The sequence below is a fragment of the Oenanthe melanoleuca genome, chromosome 2, assembly GCF_029582105.1.
Source record: "Oenanthe melanoleuca isolate GR-GAL-2019-014 chromosome 2, OMel1.0, whole genome shotgun sequence".
Classification (NCBI taxonomy): domain Eukaryota; kingdom Metazoa; phylum Chordata; class Aves; order Passeriformes; family Muscicapidae; genus Oenanthe; species Oenanthe melanoleuca.
The window spans coordinates 133,025,387-133,041,620 of NC_079335.1; the positions used below are offsets into that span (position 1 = coordinate 133,025,387).

The 16,234-nt window shown below is 49.2% G+C and overlaps 1 protein-coding gene across 5 annotated transcripts in view; it reads right to left on the reverse strand.

Annotated features, from left to right (window-relative positions):
• Positions 1 to 10,698, reverse strand: part of MKX (mohawk homeobox) — a 47,957-nt gene extending 37,259 nt beyond the window's left edge. For 4 of the 5 annotated variants that reach the window (XM_056485401.1, XM_056485403.1, XM_056485404.1 and 1 more), the window contains exons 1-3: positions 10,129 to 10,453; positions 7,993 to 8,152; positions 343 to 496 (exon numbers count right to left, since the gene is read on the reverse strand). In XM_056485401.1, coding sequence (XP_056341376.1) covers positions 343 to 496; positions 7,993 to 8,152; positions 10,129 to 10,310 — 496 coding nt within the window. In that variant the 5' untranslated portion in view covers positions 10,311 to 10,453. Of the gene's footprint in view, positions 1 to 342; positions 497 to 7,992; positions 8,153 to 10,128; positions 10,454 to 10,606 lie in introns of those variants that run through there. The other variant, XM_056485402.1, reaches the window with a different exon arrangement.
• Positions 10,699 to 16,234: the final 5,536 nt, after the last annotated feature.

The following is a 16,234-nucleotide window of genomic DNA, read 5'->3' on the forward strand; positions in this document are numbered from 1 at the left end:
CCCATTTCTTTATACCAACAAATGTAATTTTTTTTTCCTTTAATGGTGATTAAAGAAATAGGTTTGTGCAATGTAATAAACTAACAATTATCTTTCTAGCAACAATGAAATATAATAACATGCAGCCAGATTGCCACCTTGAACAACTTACACAATCCTGCTTTTAAAAGCTGCGTAGTAGTTGGGAGCCAAAAAAGGCACCTTAATTTGCAAAAAACCAAAATAAATAAAGGCAGATCCACTGAGGGTATTTGTGATCAAAAATTAGAGCTAATTAGGGTATCTAACACTTCCCAAATATATTTTAGTCAGTTTAAAATCAATAAAAGAGCATCAGCAAACCTTCAGAGCACGAGTCGTCGCTGCTGACGCTGAGGCGCTCAGCATTTCCCTGAACGTATTTGTTGTACAGTTTTATTCGCAAAGCCCAGCTCAGGTCTGGCTGCCTCACTGTGTTCTTCAGGCGGCGTCTGGCGTTGGCAAACCAGTTTGATACCTGCACACAAACGTGTGGATTAGTTTCCCTTGAAAATTACACAAATAAACAAACCCGTAGAGTCCTCAAGAGTTTTAGGTGTGCTTCAAGGAGACAGCAAACACGAGAAATATGAACAGAAGTCCATGAAATTACCACTGAGCAGAGCAGGAATCTCACACAGGAAGGCAAGCTCAGGCTTCCCACCCTTCCCAAGAGTTAGCAAAACCACATTATCACAAGGTTTCAATTAAGGTGTCCCAAATACTAGTTTTATATTAATCTTCTTCTTCTTTTTTTATTTTATTTTAAAGATAAACTTCTGAACTTTCAATATGAACTTTCAATATATTATCAACTTCCTAAATTAAACTAACATCTAATATTTAGGAATTTCCTTTGATATTTATATAGGCTACAATAAGGCTGCTGAACAGAAAAAGACATTCTAAATTTGTATACATAAAAGCCCAAATTCTCCCTTGTTCTTTCACAGAACTCTTACTCTGACAAGCCGTGGGCATCAGGAAAGTCTTACACAGAGTACAACGTACTTTGACTCACTGCAGAAATCAACCATTTGCTCTACAGAGCAGCAGATTTTAAAAACTCTTTTTGTTGTGGACAGCCTAGAAAATAGTAAAGATGCAATTCCTCATAAGGTGACTACTAAGCAGTAGTCTGGTTTGTCTTCCTTCCCAAATGCAGAGCATTTTCTAGAGTTTGACATAGTAAAATGGATATGTGTTGGTATCCCTCTAGCATACAGGCTCATCACAAAGTCAGGTCAAACACAAATATTTCACAGTGTTTTAGGCACTGAATGAGCAAAAAGGCACAGTCTACCCTTCAGTGCCAGCAGTGCTAATTAAGCTTCCAAATGGGATGCATGTACTTGCAGTGATTTTGCAGGGAAGCACACGTGAGAAAATGCTGGCCTTGATTCTACTGCAACTCAAAAAGATAGAAAATAGAAAATACTGACAACTTTATCTTTTCTGTGAACAAGAGCAGAAGCAAGTGACCTACATTCTAATGACATTTGCTTAATGATAAATAAGGTGTTAAAAATATTATTTTACCCTGGCAGGAATAAGTGTATTTTGACAAGAAGGAGGCAGAGTAGAATCACTTACAAAGGAGAATGTAACGAATGTTAGCAGCCTACAGCCCTGCTCACACCACACACACACAGAGGAAGCCAGACTACTGTCATCATATTCTGACCTGGGAACAATCACACTATTTAATTTATATCAACCTGCAAAGCAAGTTCATACATTTTTTATCAATACATGCTACCCCACCAGATAGAGAACCAAACTGTAGGCCTTAATGTTGGATTTTGGCCCTAGTTTTGCCATCTGTTGCAGCTAAGGTTACTATATAAATCACACAGAAGTATCTGTCTAATTATCCTGGATCAATAAAATCTTCTAAAGTGATTACAAGAAAAATAAATACTACATGCCTAAAGAAAAAGCAAAGCTTCAGTTCAGAGTCCCAGCTAGAACTTAGCAGTGGTGCCTTATGCCTGTCACTTTGATTTTACTTAAAATGACCTTTACATGAAACAGGGTTCCACTGAAAATACAGTGAGCCCTGGATCAGTGCTCAGATGGCAAACACATAACTTTACAAGCCATGTAGTCTACTATGACAGGTTAGAAAACCAAAACTGTAGCTGGCAGAGTAAGTAATTTTCACTGTCTTCTGCAGCTACTTGCTTATAATCATCATATTTACACAGTATTTTTTACAGTAAATGAGTTAGGGTGGGCTGGAATCCGTGCACTTTCTAATGCTGTTAACAAAGTCACTCCAGACTGCTCAGCTGAAGCAGCAGTCACCTGCTGCATGACAGTGTAATTCTGAAATCAAGTATTTAACAGTAGAGATGGATCAATCCAGGAGTCATATCAACAGGATTGCAGTTACTGCAGCATTTACTGAACTGACAGCTTTCCAACCTCTCACAAGAAAGACTTCATTATGCTTCATTTTATTACATACTGAAATTTTTCATCAGTGAAGTGCCATTTACAGAAAAGATAGGGTAGTATTAGTGTGATTCATACATAAAAGCAATTAAATTTAGCAGGAGTGATTTCTGCATGGTACTCTTGGTTTATTTTTGGGCCCATTCTTCCCATGCCATTGCTTTGCTTTCTGCATATCAATATGAAAAGATGAGTCATATTTTAAGTCTTCTGCTATGAGAGAAGGGAATAGTAGTATTTGATCATTATTTCATAATGAAATAAATATATTGCACCTTGTTCTCCTGCTTTTTTTGGAGCAGATGATTTTAAATGCCATCACACAGCACATGCAAGACAATCAGGGGATCAGGCCCAGCCAATAAGGATTTGTGAAAAGCAGGTTCTGCTTCACCAACCTGATCTTCATCTATGACAATGTGCCCACTCACCAGATGAGGGAAGGCTGTGGATGTGTCTACCTGGTCATGAGTAAAACCTTTGACACCATTTCCCACAACATCTCCTGGAGAAACTACTGCTCATGGCTTGGGTAGGTGTGCTCTTTGCTGGGTAAAATACTGTCTGGGTGGCTGAGCCCAGAGAGTTGGTGAATGGAGCAACATCCAGCTGGTCACCAGTGGTGTTCCCCAGGGCTTGTTATTGGGGCCAGTCCTGTTTAATAGTTTTATCAACGATCTGGATGAGGGGATTGAGGGCACCCTCAGGCAATCTGCAGAAACACCAAATTGGGTGGGAGTGTTGATCTGCTGGAGGGCAGAAGGCTTAGGGAATTCCTTACTGCTCTTCACAACTAGCTGAAAGGAGGTTGTAGGTGGAGGGTCAGTCCGTTCTCCCAAGTGACAGGACAAGAGGAAATGGCTTCAAATTGCATCAGGGGAGGTTTATTTACAGGAAAGATTGCTGCCCAGTGAAAGTTACCACGGTTGAGTCACTGTCCCTGGAAGTATTTAAAAGAAATGTAGACAGGGTGCTTAGGGACATGGTTTAGCAGTGGACTTGGCAGTGTTGGGTTAATAGTTGGACTTAATGATTACAAAGGTCTTTTCCAACCTAAATAACTCTGTGATTCTGAAAGAACCTCAAGTCAGCTTTTAGAAGTGAAACCTTTTACTAAAGCATTAAGCAGCAAACTCATTCTAGAAACTTACCCCAATTGCAATTACAACAAGACCCATTAAAGCCTTGGAAGAAAGGAAAGTTAGTCAAATCCATTTAAGAGATTTTTAGGCTTAATCTATGATGTGGTAATCTCTAGGTGCTTTCCAGGTTTTGGGCACTGGTGCATGTTGCAGGAAAATCCTGATTTCTAAGACATCATAAGATTTAGCACCACTCTCACTCTACAGTCTTGGAACTGGAACTGGAACAGGCTGCATGGCCACAGGCTGTACCAGCCAGCACACTCACCCTGACCTCCAGCCACCACCTGTCTCCTTCAAAGACAACAACAGTTCTACCACTCATTTCAACCAGCCCCAAATGTTACATTGTCCACCCAAGTGGTCTTTAAAAACCTGCCTGTCTACTGCTGTAGGTCCCACTCACAAAGAGTGCCAGTTTGCACCTAAACCATTACAAAAAGAAACAATCAGAGCTGCCAAAAACATCCAACCTTTCCCATGGTCCCAAGCTGTGCTACTGTGATCTCCAAAAATAATAATAAAAAAAACAACAAAAAATTATTTAGATAAAAGCCAGAGGGAAAATCTTTGTCACATAAACCTCCCAAGAAGTATCTTGAAAAAACACATGATGAAACTCACTATTCTTGTAAAGTAACGATCGGGTAGTTCTTTGAGAAGTAAAAAGACAAAACCCAAGGGGAATCATAATAGATGTTCTTTCCAGCATTCATTTTTTTTATAGCAGTTCAGTTGTTCTCTAAGAGCATCAGGTACTTATATCAGCATCATGAAATATTGACCCTCTGGCTTTACTTCTGAAGACACATCTTCAATTTTATTGTAATTTGTTCTGCTTCAGTGCTTAAGAGTGGCCAAACTTTCAGAAACGGAACAGACATCAAGCAATTCTCCTCCTCCAGTAATCCAGATATGCCTTTATAAATCTGAATACTATTAAATCCATAGCAGCACATGACTGATATACAAATCCTTGTATTGAAAAAACCTTCTTTCCAACAATACACACATTCATATTTCTTTCTGGAAGGAATATACTGCCATTTTTCTTTTTTATTTCACAAGAACATCTAAACCAAAACTTAAAATTAAATAAATCAAGCACTGTGGTAATAATACAAATGAAAATGCAGCATATTAATAGGACAAGTTATTGGATTCTGAATTGGAATCTAATTGGAGTAAAATATAAAATGCCTTTTCAAACTATATTGCTTTTTTGGTTTCCTGCTTTGGCAGTTGTGGAAGTAGAAAACTTTGGACTGTTGGACTGAAATCTGCAATAACATTTGCCTTGAGGACTCCCAAAGACCTTGTTGGCCTGCACAAGAGTAAGTCAGCCCAGAATTTGCCCCAGGTTTTGCTACTACTACTTAAGAAACAAGATGATTTATGATTCCTTCAAAATCCTACCTCCTTGAAAGAGTCTAACTTTTCTTAGCAGTGCAGTCGGACATGCATCTGGAATATTCCTCTCACTGTCTCACTGTCCCCAAAACAGTGGGGTAGCCCAAAGTATTAGTAAAGTAGAACAAATTAATTTAAAATCAGTCAAATGGGTGATAATAAAACTAATGAAAACAAAGTTGAAGAAGATTTGACATGTGGATACTTAAAAATTATTAACATCTGCATGTCATTAAATGTTTGTCCTAATAAGAAAAGTAAAAAACAGGGCTGGATGTTCACCTCTTCGTCTTACAGAAGAATTGGTTTTATCTATGCAATGGTCCTGAAAAAAGCTCCTTTAGGTAGATGGTACATACTGGAATAAGGCTCCTTGGATGAAAGAGAAGCACAGGGAGGAGAGTTATATCAGTGTTATCAATATTACTGTGACCACCATCATCTTCCAGAAAGCTGCTGAAGACCTTTTCCAAGGTTGTCAGTCAGGTGAAAAACAAAAAACCCCCAACCATTCATTCCCTAAATGGTATTTTGTCAGAAACTCGAAGGGACATTCAACAGTATCTTTTGCCTTTCCTACGGCTTGTGACGACAAGGTGTCAGCACATGAGGGATGCTGGGGAGGTGCAGCAGCTGTCAGCAGACAGCAGCCTCCACAGGAGTGGAAAGCTGTGGGAGCAAACACCACAGGACAACACTGAGAAATGTAAAAAGCATAGGAAATATGAGAGAGGACAGCAAATGTGAAGATGTTTAACCCAGAGGAAACATCATACACTGATTCCTGTCTCTCCAACCATGTCCAACAATATCACTAGATTAGAAAAACAATATAGAGACAACTCTGGTTGATACTTTTGCAAAGTGCCCCTCCTGGGACAAAACCAAAGCTTTCCAACAGACAGCAGAGCCCAGTCCCAACCCTGCTCTTGGTTACACCACTTGTCTGAAAGAGCACAGCTTTCAGGAAAGCTATTTCAGATGTACCCAGCATGACTGAGATCACACTCTGGCATGCTCTCTCTCACTCTTAGAGAACAAAAATTTTGAACTAAAATACAATCATCTTTTTGAGCATCCAAAAAGTAGGTGTAGGGTGTGTGTTGTTTAGCCCTTTGTGGCTCAGGAATTACTGCTGGTGCCAGACATATGTATTTACATCTCATACGCATGCTATCAAATTCCTGGACTAAAAGAGCATTGCACAAAAACGATGGAAAAAACACCTTGGATTTCTCTTTGATGTTGTGTTTCTGTAAATGAAGATAGCTGTGCCTGTTTGCACAGTTCTTTCAAATATTACAGTTCATAGAAACAAAACTGGTCAAATTCCTCTTCAGTGTAAATCCACCAGAGTCACAGGAGTACAATAGCACTAAATGCAGCTCTCCCTGATTCTTTTTAATTTTATTCTACACCTTATGTAGATCATAAAACCCTGTGGAAAAGTGTCCATGGCTCACTTGATGCTTTTATAAAAGCTAACACATCCCCATGAGGATTCATCAAAGCTGCCACGAGAGAAATGCTGCAAAAACCCACCAGTGTTTTCCCCTTCTCTGTTCATTCCAAGGCATTTTTAAAAGAAAGCAGAACTCTTCAAGATGTCATTAATGTGAAAGTGTCCCAACACATATTCTAGATATATGTTTTAAATCTCATGTAAAAATACAGGGATATTCTAAGAACCATGGTGCAATAAAATACTCCTACTGAATTGTGCCATTGAAGGGATTGTGTTTATGTAATCATAGTTTAAAGTTTTCACGTATATTTTTAAAAAGCAAGAGAAGTTGTTTCAACTGTATCTTCCAGTTATAACTGGCATTTTCTGAGACATTAATATTATTTTTGTCAAAGTTGTAGCGTTTTTCCTAGAGCAATAATTTCATAGTGAGGTACTGAAGTGTAAAAATTTCCCATTTTGCCATTACTAGAATTGAAGTTCATAACACAGGTTTTTTTGAAGGGGCACTCAAAATAATAAAGCTGAATTACCACCTGGTTTTTTCTAATACTTCAGGTTACTTTGATCTCTTTGTGTCCTTTGCAAAGTAACACATGATGTGTTAGGCAGAGTGATGAGGACCCAATCCTGCAAACACATGGGTTTCATTTGACGCACCTAGCAGTAGCTTGCAGTAAGGAAATTAGATTATTCACAATGCATAAATCTTTGCAGCATCCAGACCTGAGATAGCATCACTCGGCAACTGATAGCATTTAACCACATATTTTAGTAGAGTGCCAGATGGCAAAGAGAACAAAGAAGTGAGATTTATAAACATTTGCAGCAAAATTTATGCCTCTTACGGCAAGACAACTGCCATTCACTTCAGGGCAGAATTACCTAAGAGCAAAACAATTACTCCCCATGTCTAATTATATTACAAAGATAATTCCTGCAAGACTCTGTGTGCTGAGCCACTGCACACAGTGTGTATGGTAATGCTCATGTCTGTGCAACAGGTGATGACAATTATTATCAGAACAATAGAACAGTTTCCATCCTGCCCCCTTTTCGAAAGGGAAGAGCAGCTCCCTGCAATTTCCTCAACAATTCCTATTCTGTGCTGAAACCTCCCATGACTGGTATTATTTACTTGAGAATTTTTAAAGACTAAGCAAAAATATTTCCATTGTGTTTATGAATGAGATGAAAGGATGAGGGCATCTATTCCCAGGAGGGCAAGCACACGCTTTTTGCTGATTGTCTTTAGCACTTCTCCAGCCACGACAGCTCAGATGTGATAATTCTTGTTTGAGAGTCCTGCTGGGGAGAGTGGAAGAAGGATGTGCACAGGACCCCAGGTCTTGCTGGCTGCACTGATGCTCCCCCGATACCCAGCACTGTCCTTCGCTCAGCTCACAGAGGAGCTTTGGCAGATGCATTCCCCATCCCTCCCATCCATGAAACGCCTCAGAGCGGCTTTTTGAGGGGGGGTAAAAGAGTTCCCTTCCTTACCTGCACCAGGGTCATCTGGGAGCCGAGGGCCAGCAGAATCTTCTCCGTCTTGGTGGGATATGGGTTGTCGCGGTGCTTGTAGAGCCACTGCTTGAGCGGCCGCGCCATGTCCTGCAGCGCCTGTCGCTTGTGCCGCACCTTCCCGCCGCTCTGCCGCGCCCTGCGCCGGAGAAAGGGCGCTGAGGACCGGGACGGCGGGGCGGACACCTGCCCGGCCCCGACCCTGTCCGCTCCCATGCCCGGGCTCTGCCTGCTCTCCTGCCCGGCCCCGAGCTCCCCTCCGCGGGACGCGCCCCGTCCGAGGGGGTCCCGGCTCGGGGGGTGCCCACCCCGGGGTGCGCCCTGCCCGGAGCAGCCGAGCCCGGTCCCCGCGGGGAGCTCGGGGGCTTCCCACAGCCGCAGCCCTCGGCCGGGACGATTGCTAAAGAGAAAGTGATGCCACCAGCTCCCTGCGGAGGGTCTGGGCGAGCGGACTCGGAGCTGGTGAACGGCCGCGGTAATGCTGCGGGCCCGGGCGGCGGGGATTCCAGCGGGGCCGGGGCTCCGCCGGTGCCAGCGTCCCGATGTTTTCGGTGCTCGGCAGCTGACAGGCGTGTGGCCGGTCTGTGCACAGAGGGGCTTCGCAGCGCGGCCAGGCCGCACCTCGCACGGCCGGCCGCGCATCCCGCAGCTGCGGTGCGCGCTGCCCGGGGCCCAGCGCAGCCTGATTCCCCCGCCCGGGTTTATTTCCCGCTGACACTCAAGAGATACCCGCGGCACCGAGCAGCTCTTGGATCATTTCCCCGCTCTGCGCCGGCGGTGCTCCTGGAGGAGCCGGTGTGCCGCTCCCAACGCCGCCGGCAGCGATGCGAAGCAGCCGGCAAAGCCCCGCGCCGACCGAGGGAAACAGCCGGGGGAAAAGAACCCGGGTTCCATTAAAAAAAAAAAAAAAAAGAAAAAAAAGAAAAAAAGAAAAAGATTAAAAAAAAAAGGGGGGGTGGGGGGAAGGCGTCCCTTTGTAAATAAAAGCCTTCAATAAAAAATGAGCGAACAAAATAACAGAACCAGAGGAATGCCAAGGAAAGCCAGAGGCGGGCTGGGCCCGCGGCGGCGGCAGGGGGCGCCCCGGGGCCGGGCGGGCGCTGCCTCCCGGGGCTCCGCGGCCGCCCCGCGCCGCGGCCGGAGCGACAGCGCTCCGGGGACACGCACCTGCGTCCTCCCTCGGCCAGCACCGCCGCTAAAACTGCCAGCTGATGCAATCGCTAAGGTGGAAATTCGTCCGTACAAGCAGCCCCCCCGGACTCCTCGGTTTCGCGGCCGACCGTGCTCCTCGATATTTACTTTGTAACACTGACCCGAAATGTCTGGTCAGCGCTCGCCAGTTCAACTCTCCGAGCTATGGCTGTCAACACGCCAGAGCTCGCACGTTCTCTCATCACCTTCTACTCCACGTGTTCCAGCATCATTAAAAACCCCCAAAAAATAACAAACCAAAAAAGCCCCCCAAAAACCGACTTCGGGCGGCTTAGCCACAGCTGCCGTTTTAGCGAACCGGATCCTAATATCACGTTACCCAGTCCCTGACTGGCATCCCGCTAGTTCGTTCTAAATCCCATCCCTGGGAGCGCACTGAGACCGCAGCTCCTTCCCGCCCGTGCGCCCGTGGCGCGGCCCCGCGGGGACGGCGGAACAAGTGCCGGGGCCGCACCGTGCCCGACTCACCCCGCAGCCCCGGCACTGCCGGCGGGACCGGCCGCGCCGCCGCCCCGCTCCCCCGCTCTCACCCGTCCCGCCCGGCGCCTCCGAGCTGGAGACTAATTGCATGAAGCACCCGAAAAAGCCGGTGGATACGCGGTGTTCCCGGTTTGTTTTTGTTCGGAGGCAGAGGGGGAGGTCAGGCACAGCAGGACAGGAGCGCTCTGTCTGGTACATTCCAGCCCAATCGGACGCCCCTGCATCACCTATTGCCGGAATTTCCCACCGCAGCTATGGAATGACAATCCCAGAGAATACGAGCCCGGGGCCGCGGGCACAGACCCAGTTAGAAACCCATCTCGCAACCCCAAATCGGCGACGCGGCGGCCGGGAGCGCCGGCAGCGCAGGCAGGGCCGGCCCCGAAGCCGGTGCGCGGCGCGGAGAGGAGCGCACGGCCATACCCCGTCCGCCGGTTGCGCAGGCTGAGGCTCTCCTTGATGGACGGGCTGTCGGGAAGCAGCACCTCGGCGTGGTGCGGGCCCTCCACCACCCCCACGTAGGACCGGCCGCTCCGCTCCCGCTCCTTGGCGTCCTCCTCGAAAAGCACCTGGCCGCTGAGCTTGCTGAAGACGATGGTGTTCATGGTGGGGGGCTGGGGGCCGCCGTCGTGCTGGCCGCCGGCTCCGAGGTGCGGGGGCTCTGTGTGCGCTGCGGGGAGGCGGCAGCGGTCACCGGGCAGCCGCGCCGAACCGCCGAGACCCGCCCGGCGCGACCGGCGGGGGGGCAGCGCGGAGGCACCGGGCGCCGCCTGCCCACCCACGGGGGGGGAGCAGCCCGCCCCTCCCACGGCCCGGCCCGCTCTCACGGCCCCCCCACCCAGCCCCGGTCCGCTCCCTCGGCCCGGCCCGCTCCCACGGCCCGGCCCGCTCGCACTCGCACCTCAAAGCCGCCAGCCTTCGCCGCGCTCCTCGCTCCGTGTCGCAATAGTTCGGAGCGCGGGTTTTCTGTCGGCTTTGGTGCTTCTGTCTCTCTTGCTCTCTCTCACTCACTCCTTTTTTCCCCCCTTTTCCCTTCCCTTTCCCTCCCTTTCCCTCCCCTCCCCTCCCCCGGAATGATTTTCCCCTTCCCCCTCCCCAAACGGGGAGGGAAACAAATTGTTTTTAACGACCACCAAATGCGCAGAGCCGGCGCCCGGAGGCACAGCCGCCGCGCAGCCACTCAAACTGTCGGGACTGGCGCTCCCCATCCCCGGGGGGAGTCACCGCTGGCCAGTGGACCCCAGCAGCCCCCGCCAGGGCACGAGCCCCGCCCGGGCAGAGCGGCGTCGAGGGGCGGGAGGAGTCTGGCCAGGGGCATCTGAGGGTACGGCAGGGCACGGCTGGGCAGCTCACCGTGTGTATGGGGGAAAGGCGGCTGCGGACAGCGGCTGGTGTCAGGCTGACCGCGGGAGAGACCCCCGTCGGGGGCGCGAGGCGCAGCCACAGCGCCGTGCCACTCATTAACATCGCTGTTTAATGATGCCATGCCAGGAGCCATCTCCCACCACGCTTCCCCATCTTCTCTTGTGTGTCGTGTGTCCCCCCCTATACCCCGCTCAAGGGTTGTAAATTAGCCCCCGCTCCAAGCCGGGAGACAGCCCGCTGCCTTTAGCATCCCCGGCGCTGCGGGCGCGCTCCCGCGGAGACACGGTGCTCATGTGCCGCCGGTGCCTCCAGGCGCCCCCGGCCCGCTCCCACGGATGTGCCCCCGCTCCCACGGATGTGTCCCCGCTCCCACGGATGTGCCCCCGCTCCCACGGATGTGTCCCCGCTCCCACGGATGTGCCCCCGCTCCCGCCGCTCCGCACCCCCTGCACCCCCGCAGCCCTGCGGAGCAGCAGCCCGGCCCCGCCGGGCGCAACGTTTCGGTTTTTGTGCGCAGAGACGAAGAAGATGGCCACAGTCAATATTTACAAGGATGTAATTCAGACGTTGTTTGACCGCCGCGGGTGAACGGGAGCAGCCGTCTGCGCCTGCGGGCCCGGCGGGACGTGCGCGGCGCGGATCCCTCGTGCCGCCGCTCCACGCTCTCCATCGCATCCCTCTGTCCCCGTCCTTGTCCCCGCAAGCGCGACCCCAAAGTACCTGAGTCTGCACAGCGCTACCACTTGAATTCCCCCGCTCTCTACCATCACCCTGGCCTCGTTCCTTCCCGTTTTCCTGGGCTGCGGAGGCCACTACGGAGGGTACGCGGCTCTCCGCTGGCTTGGCGTGGAGCGGCGGGGACGGAGGGGGGCAACACGCTGCGGTCCGAGGGGAAACACGCTGCGGTCCGAGGGGAAACTCGCTGAGGTCCGAGAACCCCCGCCCGCCGCCCCCAGGGCTCAGCCTCCTTGGGGTCCTTCTGGGGCTCACCCCCATCCCCGCACTCCGCCTCACGGGTGCGTGATGTCACGGCCGCTCTCCGCGACGTCACACTGCCACACGCATTGGGACAGGGTTCCTGGAAGAGGGGCAGCTTGGCATCGGGATTCACCCATCCGATTGTAATTTCTCCATTCGCTGGCGGGAAGCAGGGGAGAGGTCGTGGAAGGGCAATGCACCAAAGACGCCCCAACGTACAGGGAGAAAAATTACTGTCCCCAGAGAGAGAGGAAAAGACATTAACAACTTGCTGCCAGTCCCCTGCCGAGAAAACAGAAGGTAGAAATATGTAAATAACCGCACTAGTGCTCCTGTGCAGGCTGTGCATCCTGCACTTCCACAGACTTTTGGGCAAAGCCCTGGTGAGGCTGCCCCTCAGGCCGTGACACGGCCGGAGCATTCAGGAGCCGCAGGGGGAGAAGCGGGCATAGGGGAGCAGTGTGGGACAAATGGCTCCTGTTAGACTGTGCTAGTATGCTGATTAGGAGCTTCCTGCAAAACGCGCAACTCTGATCATTGCCATGCCCATACGAACTCTTTATGACATGGGTAGTGTTGTTGTAATTGTATCACAGCAAAAGGAGTCTTAGAAAGTGACACATTTGACCGAAACCAAACTCCCTTGGGAAGGTGATCTCAGTCGCTTGCAGTCTCAGACAATTGTTTGCTCTGCAAACCCCTCTAGCAAGCAGGGGTGATCCCCCGTGCTAGGGCAGAACAGGTTCTGGTCCCCAGAGCCTGAGGGGAGGTGCAGATGGGGCATGACATGTTTCTGTGGGCTCTGCAGGCTGAGGCAGCCTCTGGAGAAGGGGCAATCCATGTACAGGCAGGGTACTGAGCAAGTGTCCTTGGAAGAGCCTTCCCTCTGCCTGTCCACCATCTGGAGTGGATGCTCATTCCCTGTGTGGTGGCTCAGGAGGATTTGGGAAGGCAAAAATATTCCTTCTGTGTGTCTACTGATGATGGTGCTGTTTGGTCATGGGCTTGGAGGATCATTGCACTTGCAGAGCATGTGGCTGTCCTCAAGAACATGCGTGGTCCCCAGGAGAGGTGGCAATGTGCACTGCTCACCTGCCTGTCTGTCCAGAGCCGGGCAGGGCACGGGCAGCCAGTTGCAGGTTGCTGAGGGCCTGGCAGATCCCACACCCACACCCAGAATAAGTCCCAGCAGCAAGAGCTGAGGGCAGAAATCACCATTTGGAAAGCAGTTCTGGAAAAAAACAAAAGTGTGTGTGGGGCAGGCATTACCAAACGTGGTGAGGCAGTGGCAGGAGCAGTTGGCACTGCGGCGCCTCACAAACCTCTAAAGCAGTGAGATCTCCCAAATCATCACATGTAAATCTCGCACACGCCCGCCCCCTCCATATTTTATTACATAGATCACAGTTGGAAAGCTTAAATGAAAACAGTGTTTCTATTTCCAGAGCTTGTTTAACATCGTGAATGTGATACAAACTGTGGGCTTCATGTTTTTAATTAAGGTTACTTACCCTTCCATGCACGGAAAAAGAAGTCAACAGTTGCTGGCTGCATACTTCAGCCTGCAGCCGGCTCCCCTGAGGATGCAGCACCGGCTGATGGAAGCACTGTGGCTCCCCTGCATCCCGCAGTGGGACAGGAGCCCGGGGCACAGCAGGACTTCAGGCACCTGCCAGGCTGGAGCTGCAAAAAACTCCTTGCCATTCTTTGCAACACTCCTCTATTGGCCCATGCTTGTGTGCCAGCTCCAGACAGCTGGTAGGCCAGGCTGGCATGCCAAAAAGGGGCAGCAAGGCATATATCCAAGGGATATCGTGCAGAAAGAGCCTAAAAGTGCTGCTTTGGGTCCTAATGTGTCTCACTGGAGGATCCAGGAAAAAATCAACTGTACTGTCAAGCTGAGAGGAGAATTCACTCCTGAGGCTGCAAGTGATGGAGCTCCTCCTGAAGCCCCAGCCCTGCTGCCTGGGGTGGGCAGACACAGAGCTCAGATGGCACCACTGGGGCTGCTGTGAGCACTGCTCTGCCTGCTTCCCCCTTCTCCAGCCATGGGCAGGGGAAAATCCAAAACCAGTTCAGTAGGGCTCCGTCTGTGCTCCTAAATACAGTCCTTGCTTCTGGTATCCACTTCCAGCAAAATGTTGCTTTTGTCCATTGTTCTGCTTACTTTCTATATGCTATCAGTAAACATTTCATTGGTGTTGCATTCTCACAGCTCCTCCCTCCAGCTGCAGATTCCTTCATGATAAACATATATGCTTGAAATTCAAAGAATTTCCTCATGTCCCTGGCAGTCTCTGTGCTATGGCAGGTTGGATGGTTAAATAACTATGACCATGCATGGTGAAAGGCCTGAAGTTGTGTAGGTGAGAAATTGTTTAGGATTATGCCAAATGGGATGTTATCCAAACTACAAGATAGCCACACTCACGGGTAAAGCAGCTGCAGAGACCTGTTGCTATCCCTCACAGCAGCTGGATCACTGCTGAGCAAAGTCCTGAGGTACATATAGACAAGGATGACCCTGCTTAGCCATGTTGGCCAAACAAGGTTTGGTCTGCTTCTGCAAGGAGCCAGAGATGGCAGAGTAGCTTTAGAACAGGCTCTTTGTGCTTAGTCTGGTAGCTTCCAGATCACTGGAATAAGATAGTATAGGGATGAAGTTAAATCTTGTAATGCTGAGTTTTGTGAAGTAGAGTCCTAAGAAAGGAAGAACTGCCTCTTTTGAATACTTTGCTGGAGCAATGCTTAGAATAGCCACTGTCTTAGAGCAAGGCAGGTGTCAGTGCTCCATCCTTGGGATCAGTGAGGTCATCACAAGGGGCATATAAAATCTGAGAGGGGGGAAAATTATGTTGGGCCACTAGAAAGCAAAGATAGGGTCTGAAGTCGCCACCTGATTTTTGCATGCAAAGACCTGTGGAGAAATGAGCTTTGGAAGGTTTCTCTACAAGACTGAAGGAGCACTTGAAAGAAAATATATGTGCTTATTTCTTTCCTTTATGGATATTTGGTTTGGATGAACTGGTAAGAAGGTGTGTTGGAATGATGCATGCAGGAAGGAAACACATCAATGTCACCTGTGACCATCCCTAAAGCAGCTTTAGTGCTGGTGCTGCAGCAGGTAATATTGTCAGGGCTGCAGGGCCAAAGACTTCTGCAAGCAAGGAGGGCAACCACAGCACAAAGGTGAAATGGGGATATTGTCAAAAGGGTGTTCTGAAACCTGGCTGATGTGATCATTAATAAAACCCTGGTTTCAATTCCAAATAAAGTAAGACTGGACTGACATACAATGATAGACTGTAGCTCCAGTGCAGCATTCAGCACAACTCAGGTATTTCCTTATTGTGTACACCTGGGAAGGGTGTCCACCAAGAGAGCTGGTCTGCTGTCTGCAGGCTGCTGAATGTTGCAGAAAGGTGTACCAGATGAGAAAGCCAAAAAAGAAGCCCTGTACAAATGCAGGAGATGATCTAGTGTGAAGGTCCAGTTCTTGCCTTCCACAAATCAGGAAGTTTTGCATGTAATTTGTGTTTGGAAAAGAGTAGGTTGAGGGCATGGGCTGGTTTGTAGAGTGGATTTGTGCTACAACATGCAATATTGCAAGTGGAAGTGGCCAGGGTGCTTCAGCTGGAGGAAGAGTCTAACCAAGAAGCTCTGAGCATGGCTTTAGTCATGGCTGTCAGATGTGGTGGGGCTGAGACCACTCTGAAGGCAGGGAGCTGATCTTGCAAACATAAGGAGGGGGCAGGTGCCTCTTCCAAGCTGCATCTGGCCTCTGTTTCTTTTAGGAAGCACAGGGTCCTATGGGTGGCCTCCCCAATAACACCCTCAAACTGGGATAGTGGCACAAAAAGCCCCAAACTGCAGAGCTGGGAGTCCCCAGCATATAGCTGTCACTTTATCTAGAAGGGTGGAAGACCCAGTTCTGTTCTACATATGTGCTTTATCTTAAGAATTAATAAACAAAACCAAAAAAAGGTCTCCAAACAAGGATCTCAGTTATTTCTACTTCCATCTAAACATCTCCCCAAAGAGTCAGAAAAACCATCTCCCAACTTGTGCTCAAGGTCTTTATTTTTTCCCACTTCTCTGCTCCACCTCCACTTTTTATTGCATTTTTCAGGTTTCCATCCCCTTGGGCCATATAAAACAAAACTCCTTCCATAAGGCCTCTGCTGTG